At 58.1% G+C, this 8,734-nt stretch overlaps 1 protein-coding gene across 1 annotated transcript in view; it reads left to right on the top strand.

Annotated features, from left to right (window-relative positions):
* The window catches only part of RRP9 (ribosomal RNA processing 9, small subunit (SSU) processome component, homolog (yeast)), a 16,564-nt gene extending 11,385 nt beyond the window's left edge, over positions 1-5,179 (top strand). The window contains exons 3-15 of the mRNA XM_015568355.1: positions 1,157-1,266; positions 1,590-1,657; positions 1,737-1,778; positions 2,077-2,203; positions 2,722-2,846; positions 2,923-3,015; positions 3,331-3,431; positions 3,505-3,639; positions 3,713-3,775; positions 3,943-4,088; positions 4,168-4,247; positions 4,834-4,907; positions 5,018-5,179. Of these exons, the coding sequence (XP_015423841.1) occupies positions 1,157-1,266; positions 1,590-1,657; positions 1,737-1,778; positions 2,077-2,203; positions 2,722-2,846; positions 2,923-3,015; positions 3,331-3,431; positions 3,505-3,639; positions 3,713-3,775; positions 3,943-4,088; positions 4,168-4,247; positions 4,834-4,907; positions 5,018-5,111 (1,258 nt within the window). The 3' untranslated portion in view covers positions 5,112-5,179. The remainder of the gene's footprint in view (positions 1-1,156; positions 1,267-1,589; positions 1,658-1,736; positions 1,779-2,076; positions 2,204-2,721; positions 2,847-2,922; positions 3,016-3,330; positions 3,432-3,504; positions 3,640-3,712; positions 3,776-3,942; positions 4,089-4,167; positions 4,248-4,833; positions 4,908-5,017) is intronic.
* Positions 5,180-8,734: the final 3,555 nt, after the last annotated feature.

The following is an 8,734-nucleotide window of genomic DNA, read 5'->3' as shown; positions in this document are numbered from 1 at the left end:
GAGAGAGAAACATCGATCAGCTGCCTCCTGCACATCTCCCACTGGGGCTGGGCCTGCAACCCAGGTACATGCCCTTGACCGGAATCGAACCTGGGACCTCTCAGTCCGCAGGCCGTCGCTCTATCCACTGAGCCAAACCGGTTTCAGCGTGTGTGCTTCTCTTCATTTTCGTTTGCGTCCTGTCTGCCCCGTGTGAGCATAGATTGATGAGTTTGGGTAAACTGAGTGGAAGTTCTGACCCTGGCTGTGCACTAAGGAGCATGGTCTGGCCTTGAAGGTTTCCAAGTTCCTTCCTGGGAAAGTCATGGGCAAGGTCATGAATGAGTCCCGGGAGCCAGCTGGGGGACCCGCCAGGGACTGGATATGTGCCAGCGTGTGATCAGGGGGAGGGGCTGTCTCGGGTTTTCTGCTTGAGTCCCATGACCTTCGTCCAGCTCCCAGGAGCGAGTCAGGAGGGCTTGTCTTGCTTGAAGTCAGGGGCGGGCATGAGGGGGAGCGGAGCTGCAGCAGCATGAGGGCGAGCCAAGACTACGAAGCTTCAGTGCCATCGGGTCCTCAGGTGGACGCTGTGGCAGGGAGGTGATGACAGGCCCCACCTGTCTGCCTCAGGGCCTGGCCGCGGGTCGGGCTGGCTGCTCCCCACGGCTGGGGTGGTTGGCGGTTGCTCTGAGCTGCCTGCTCGCCGGGTTGGGTCCCCATCCTTAAAAGAAGGAGAAAGGACCAATTCTGTGGCGCTTTGGACATGGGACATTGTCGTCACTTGTCATCGATGGTGTAACGTGTGGAATTCCAGGGCTTAGCATTTTTCTGCAGGATTTTGTGTGCGGAACGTGTCTGCCTGCTGTCAGGGTTGCTGTCGGGACGTCTGAAGCCATTTTGGCTCCTGACCCTTCATTCGTGACCTGCTTTTCTCAGGGGCCTGTGGAACCTTCCTGTTCCCTGCAGGGATGAGGGAGCCACCATGGCCTCTGGGCTGCGGCCTGTTTTCACGCTGTCAGGTGCTGGGTGGGCCCTTGCTAAGTCACCTTGTTTTCTGCTGGTGTAAGCACTGCCCATGCGCTGGCAGGGGATGGGAGCGGTGACGGGCAGGGGGAGCAGGCGGTCCTAGTGCCAGCTGAGTGGGGTGAGCCCCTTCTAACCCAGCCCCCACCCTCAGCCTCGCTCCCAGGAGGAAAGAGGAGGAGGAGCAGGAGGAGCTGGAGGAGACCGCGCAGGAGAAGAAGTTGCGCCTGGCCAAGGTCTACCTTGAGCAGCTCCGGCAGCAAGGTGAGCCCAGAGCGGGCAGGTGAGGGGCGGGGCCTCTGCAGCTCCTACCCGATGCGTGACTGACACAGTGCCCCGTGGGCTGCCCTGAGGGAGGGTGGTCTCTTGGGTGACCTGGGGGGGAGGGGTAGACAGATCTGGTAAGTAAAGGCGGGGGTGGGCAGGAGGAGACACTGGCCCTGCCTCCCCTGTGCCCGAGGCAGCCTGGACTTCCCGGGGGACTGGGCCCCCATGTTGGGGCCCGGGACTGAGGTGGTGGGTGGGGATCGGAAGGGAAAGCCAAGTGGGTCTGGCCCTGGTTTACTGGTCTGTTCTGCCCGGCACAGAGGACGAGAAGGCCGAGGCCCGCGAGTTTGAGGAGGACCAGGTGGCGGGGCGCCTGAAGGAGGATGTGGTGCGTGTGGAGGTCCACTGGTGGGAGGAAGGCGTGGGCTGGTCTGGCTCGGGGGCCTCACCCAGTCCTCTCCCTGCAGCTCGAGCAGAGGGGCAGGCTGCAGAAGTCGGTGGCGAAGGAGGTGAGAGGGCGGGGCACTGGGGTGTAAGATGGGAGGGAGTTGGGGGTCCCACCTGGGTTGGTGGGCAGATGACCCAACTGGGGACTCAGGCTGCGGGGTCTTTGCTCAGGGACATGGTGGGCTTGCAGCCCTGGGTCTGGTTTCCTTCTGGGCGGGAGATGGGGAAGGGTGGTGTGTTTGTGTGTGTGCGTACCTGCGTGCGTGTGTGCGTGTGCGCGTGTGTGTGCGTGTAGATGGGAGTGTGTAGGTGGGGGAGCTTCCCTCCCCCAGTCGCAATGACCCAGTCCTGCCTGCCCAGATCCAGGCCCCAGCCCCGGCCGACATTCGAGTATTACGGGGCCACCAGCTCTCCATCACATGCTTGGTCATCACCCCCGACGACATGGCCATCTTCTCCGCCGCCAAAGACTGCACCATCATTAAGTGTGAGTGAGCGCCTGGCGGGTGCAGCCCCAGGGACCATCTGCGGGGGCTGGTCTGGGAGGAAGGAGGAATCGGGACGACCTAAGGACTGATGGGGAAGCTTCTGGAAGCAGGTTTGTCCCCAGAAGTCTCTGGGTGACTGGCAGCTTCTGCCCAGGAGGGGCTCCTGAGCACCCCGTCACGGTCATGGAGATGGGGAGCAGCGGGAGGAGTCGGGGGTCCGTGCTGCTGGGCCTGGACCAGAGGGCCCTGTCCTCGGCCTCCTGGGTCCGGCCTCCTCCGCCCACAGGAGCAGGAGAACCGTCTGTCCCAAAGCACTTCCCTCCCTCCTCCGGGGCTGCATGGCTGCCCTTTAGGGTTATTGTCCCCACTTCACAGATGAGGAAACTGAGGTGACCTCTCTCTCAGTGGCTGAGCCAGATCTGACCTGAGGCCAGGGCTTGTCCAGGGCCCTACGCTGCCCTGGAGGAGGTGGCACCAGGCCTCTCGCTTATCCCCGCCGTCTCTCTCCCCTGCGCAGGGAGCGTGGAGAGTGGACGGAAGCTTCACGTGATCCCACGCGCCAAGAAGGGCGCGGAAGGGCAGCCCCCCGGCCACAGCAGCCACGTGCTCTGCATGGCCATCTCCTCCGACGGCAAGTACCTGGTAAGGCCGGTGGGCCCTGGGGCGGTGAGAGGTCTGGGCACACGGGCGCCTGTGGCCACTGTCCTCCTCCCCACAGGCCTCGGGCGACCGCAGCAAGCTCATCCTCATCTGGGAGGCCCCGAGCTGCAGGCACCTGTACACCTTCACGGGGCACCGGGACGCCGTGTCGGTGAGGAGTGGGCCTCGGTGCGGGACCTTCAGGGAGCGCCGGGCAGCCGGGCCTGGGGATGGGGTGGCTGAGGCTCAGGGAGCTGGGAGCCTGCACGTTGGTGCAGTGAGTGGCGTCGTCAGTCATGACGGGAGAGAGCTGGGGAGCTGGGTGGAGCTGCCCAGGGAGCAGGGGGGCCTCTGGGAAGACTGCCGCTGCCAGGGCAGGTGAGCGGCTGCCGCCTGCAGATAGGGTGGCACAGCTCCCGGGGAGCTGGCTCTCTGTGCCCTCTGCCCCCTGCAGCCCAGCCTCTGCCCTCTCTCTGCGCCTCCCCAGGGGCTGGCGTTCCGTCGAGGCACCCACCAGCTCTACAGCACGTCCCACGACCGCTCTGTGAAGGTGTGGAACGTGGCAGAGAACTCCTACGTGGAGACGCTGTGAGTGCGCGTGGGGAGGGTGCGCGTGTGCGTGTGCGCGATCGTGGGTGACACAGGCTCTGTGCCCCTCCAGCTTCGGGCACCAGGACGCGGTGGCTGCGCTGGACGCTCTGAGCAGGGAGTGCTGCGTGACGGCGGGCGGCCGGGACGGCACCGTGCGCGTGTGGAAGATCCCCGAGGAGTCCCAACTCGTCTTCTACGGCCACCAGTAAGGCTGCGGGGACAGCCTGGCATGGGGGCAGGTGCGCCCATGGGGGCACCCCTCACTGCTTCTTTCTTAGGGGCTCCATTGACAACATTCAGCTCATCAACGAGGAGCACATGGTGTCGGGCGCCGACGACGGGTAAGAGGTGCCTCCCCCACGGCCCAGCCCCTGGCCCCTGCCTGGCAGCAGTTGTAACAGGTTGTACAGATGCAGACGCTGAGGGGGGAGAGCCCAAGTGACCTGCTGCGTCCCGGCCGGTGTGCCCTGCCTGCCTGCCTGGCTCTCACTGTGCTCCCTGTCCCCAGCTCTCTGGCCTTGTGGGGCCTCTCCAAGAAACGGCCGCTTGCCCTGCAGCGAGAGGCCCACGGGCTGCGGGGCGAGCCAGGCCTGGAGCAGCCCTTCTGGGTGTCGTCAGTGGCTGCCCTGCTCAACACAGACCTCGTGGCCACCGGTGAGCATCCTGGGTGGTGAGTGTTCTGTGGCAGAGGGGGCCCCGGCTGGTGCGGTGCTCACTGTCGCCCTCCCCCCAGGCTCCCACAGCGCCTGCGTGCGGCTCTGGCGGTGCGGGGAGGGCTTCCGGCAGCTCGACCCTCTCTGCGACATCCCCCTGGTGAGTGGGCCTGAGTGCCCGGCCATCTTGGCCGCACCCCAAGGTCCCTGGACTGTCTTTCTAGCAGGAGGGAGCCTCCTCTCCTAGTCCGGGGCCCGGCAGAACCCTCCCTGCTCCTTCCTCTCCCTCCCCCCTGGGTGCTGGGTACGAGGCAGGGAGCCCACGGGCACAGGTGTGATGGGCTCCCTGTGATGGGCTCTGTGTGGCAGTGCCAGGTTGATGCTGAGCTGGGGCGCTCACTTGGGTGACCGCGGGAAGAGTGGCAGGTCTGTCAGTGACATCTGGTGAAGTGCAGAGCTTGGGTCAAGGGTGATGGCGATGGGGGTCTCCAGGCCCCACAGCCAGGGGCCTGGCCCTGGGGGACACTGACGTGCTTGGCATACACTGTCTCCTTAGTCCTCACAAAGCTCGTGTGGAGGCTGAGGCCCCGGGCCAGGGGTGACCGGCTGGTTCGGGGGGCGGGAGGAGACGGGAGGAGGCGGAGCAGGGGTGGAAGGCAGGTCAGCTAAGGCCAAGCCTGGACCCTGATGTGCGGGCCGCGGCGGTGGGGGTGCACTCATCCCTCTGCCATCACCCCCTTTCCCAGGTGGGCTTCATCAATAGCCTCAAGTTCTCCAGTGCCGGGGACTTCCTGGTGGCCGGGGTGGGGCAGGAGCACAGGTAGGAGGCGCCCTGGAAGGGGTGGTGGGGAAAGCACTGGCTGGTGGCTGGGTGGGACCTGGGGTGGGACTGGGGGCTGCACTGGCCTCAGCTTCTCCCTCACCCCGCAGGCTGGGCCGATGGTGGCGGATCAAAGAGGCTCGGAACTCCGTGTGCATCATCCCCTTGCGGAGGGCCCCCAGGCCCACGGCCGCAGGCTCCTGACGCCCGTCCCCTATTTAAGTCCTTCCCGCCCGCCCTGCCCTCTTGTATTAAAAGTCATCTCTTTTGGGCCTTGTCTCCTGTGCCTCTTGCCTGGGGGGCAGGAGTGGCAGGGCCTGGGGAGGGCCACGCTCCGCAGTCTGTCTGCTCTGCCGGCTGGGGGGCTGCCTGCCCTCCGCCAGGAACTTGTGGACGGAGCCCTCCGCGCTCCTGGTCCCGGACCCGGCACCCTCAGTGACCTCAGGGGCAGGCGGGGGTCTGAGTGAAGTGAAGTCAGGCTGACCTGCCCCTCAGGCCAGACCGCCCTGGGGAGGGCGACTGCATGTGCTGCCTGGGACGGGGCAGTGAGGCTGGGTGCCCTCCCCTCCAGGAGCCGGCCGGCCGTGACCCTGCGGTGGGTGTGTCAGGAATGTTGGCGCAGGCCCCTGATTGCACCCGCTGGATGATGCGCTCCTGCGTGGGGTGGGGTGGGCAGGCAGCTGGAGGAGCACTGATGTCCCCTCCTCCCTTTGGGGGGGACGAGAAGGAGTGTTAGGAATCCCTTAACCCAGGGTGGGGTGGGGTTTAGGGGATGCTGATGGGATTCACTCCCCATGTCCTGCCTCAGAATGAGCTCACTGATGACAAACGTACCTCCTGAGTGATGCCGGCAACACTGAGATGCCCCTAACATGTGAAGCATTTCCCATTGGCACACCCCCAGGGAGTGATGAAAGCTGGGAAGTGCGTGCCCTTGGCGTTGAAATGGTATCATTTCTCCTGCGGCCTCCATCCTCCGCTGTGGTCAGCTGAGGCTGCCTTGCTGGAGTTGGGCTCATACTTTTCTTTTTTCTTTAAATATATTTTTATTGATTTCAGAGAAGGGAGAGAAAGAAACATCAGTGATGAGAGAGAATCATTGATCGGCGGCCTCCTGCATGCCCAATGCTGGGGATCAAGCCTGCAGCCCCGTCATGTGCCCTGACTGGGAATAGATGTGACCTCCTGGTTCATGGGTTGACTCTCAACCACTGAGCCATACTGGCTGGGTTCTTAATTTTTTTAATGTTATTATTTCAACTTCATCTAAAAAAAAATCAAGGTATAATTTATGTATAGTCGAATGAAAACTTTTTAAGTGGGCAGTTAAATGAGTTCTGCAAATGGATGTATCCCATAATCTCCACCTCGTCAGCATACAGAACATTTCCATCCTCCCAGAAAGCTCCTCCGTGCCTCTTTCTAATGAACCTCAGCTCTCAGAGGCCGGCACTGCTCGGTTTCCATCACTATGTATCCGATTTGCATGCTTTAAAACTTCGTATAAATGGCATCAAACGGTGCTTTGTGTTTTGGTTTGGCTTTCTTTGCTCAACATGACGACTGTAAGATACACCCAGGGCGCACCTGAAACTAATACAAAATAATATTGAATGTAAACGAGTTGGAAAAAAAAAGCTGTATCCATGTCAATGCCGGTGTCATTAACTAGTTCTTTGCTTTTTATTGTTAATACGTCATCTTATGAGTATACTGAAAACCCACTCTGTAGACATTCGACTCGTCCCCAGTATTTGGCTTTTATGATTATAATGCGACGGGCGTTCTAATGCTCCTGTACAGGCCTTGGAACACACACGCGCAGTCTCCCGAGTAAATCTCCCGAGTGAACCGTACCTGGGAGTGAGGGGCCGAGTCACTCAGTGGGCGAGGGTACGCGCTTCCTGTTATCAGAAACAGCCACTCTGACTTCCAGACTGGTGGTTTCTTGTCAGCAGTCGGTTCCCATGTGTTTCCTTTATGTTTTGCCATCGTTACTGGGTACCTTGCGTTAACCTGCCGTGGTCTCAGTGTTGCCTTTCCCTAATAAGTAAGGGTGTTGAGCAACTTTTCATGTGTTTCGTGGCCATTTGAAAATCTTTTATGAAGTGTGGGTTTAAGCCTTTTGACCATTTTTATTGGATTGCGTGTCTTTACTGTGTTGTAGAAATCTTGTATTCTGGTTATGAGTCCTTTGTCAGATCTGTGTGCTGAAGTCCTAAGCTTGTGGCTTTGGAAGAGTGCCGTCTGGATGAGCAGTTTTTTTTAAAAAAAAAATACATCTTTCTTACAGAGAGGAAGGGAGAGAGACAGAGAGTTAGAAACATTGATGAGAGAGAAACATCGATCAGCTGCCTCCCGCACATCTCCCACTGGGGATGTGCCTGCAACCCAGGTACATGCCCTTGACCGGAACCGAACCCGGGACCCCTCAGTCCGAAGGCTGACGCTCTATTCACTGAGCCACACCGGTTTTGGCTTGATGAGCAGCTTTAATCTGGACAAAGCCAGCCCGTCGGTATTTTAGAGCTTGTGCTCTATCCTGTCTTGGTTGACTTCAGGGTCACAAAGGGATTCCCACGGCTTTTCTTCTGTGAGCTTTGTAGTTTGAGCTTCAGTGTTTGCTGAGGCCTGTGGTAGATCTTGAATTAATTTTTTTTTGGTCTGTGATATTAGATAAGGGTCATTTTTTTTTTTCCCCATTGAAAAATGCGTTTCCTTTCTGCATGGAATTATCTGGGTACATTAAAAAAATCAATAGGCTGTAAATGTGAGTGAGTCTGTTTCTGGCTTCTCCATTGTTTCATTGACCTGTTTGTCTCTCCTTACACACTAAAACCACGTTGTCTTGATTACTGTAACTTGATAGTTTTTCAGGACAGTAAACCATGGTCTTGAAATCAGATGATGTGAATCTTTAACCTTGCACTTCTATGCCAAGAATTTGCCAACTGTTTGTTGATGTGTAGAAATAGATTTTTGTTTATTGCCCTGTGTCTTTCAATTTTGGGGGTGCTTTTTATTTTATCTGTCATGTTAATTTTCTTCCCCTAAATGTAATGCAACTTAAAAAAAAGACTTTTTACTGATTTCAGAGAGAGCAAAAGAGAGGGGGAGAGAGAGAGAAATATCAATGATGAGAGAGAATCATCAATCAGCTGCCTCCTGCACACCCCCCTGCTGGGGATCGAGCCCACAACCCCGGCATGTGCCTGACCTGGAATTGAACTGTGACCTCCTGGTTCATGGTAATTATGTATCTTGATGGTTTTATTTACTTAAATGGGGTCATACTGATCTTCAACTTTTTTCACTTAGAAATGCATCTTGAGCCCGGCTGTGGCTCAATGCTTGAGCATTGACCTATGAACCAGGAGGTCACGGTTCGATTCCTGGTCAGGGCACATGCCCGAGTTGTGGGCTACATCCTCAGTAGGGGGTGTGCAGGAGGCAGCCGATCAATGATTCTCATAATTAATGTTTCTCCCTCTCCCTCCTCTGTGAAATCAATAAAAATATATGTTTTATAAAAATGCATCTTGGATATCCTTCCACATCAGGACAAATAGATCAAATTCATTGTTTTCTAACAGCTACATAGTATTCTAGAGTGTGGATGGACTGTAAACTGTTAGATCAATCCCCAGTTTACCAGTTGGGGAGGGTCATCTTTCACACCTTGACGTCAGTGGGCCAGAACTTCTGGTGTCTGGGCTGTGGCCACTTCCAGCAGAAAAGAATGGAGAGACCTTTGTCTTTTCCTCGGAGCGGCTCAGTGATTGGGAGCCATCCTGGTTCCTGAGTCATAGCTGCCCTTATGACATCAT

This window comes from Myotis davidii, unplaced genomic scaffold (genome assembly GCF_000327345.1).
Source record: "Myotis davidii unplaced genomic scaffold, ASM32734v1 scaffold663, whole genome shotgun sequence".
NCBI lineage: Eukaryota > Metazoa > Chordata > Mammalia > Chiroptera > Vespertilionidae > Myotis > Myotis davidii.
This window is presented reverse-complemented; position numbering and strand designations above follow the sequence as displayed.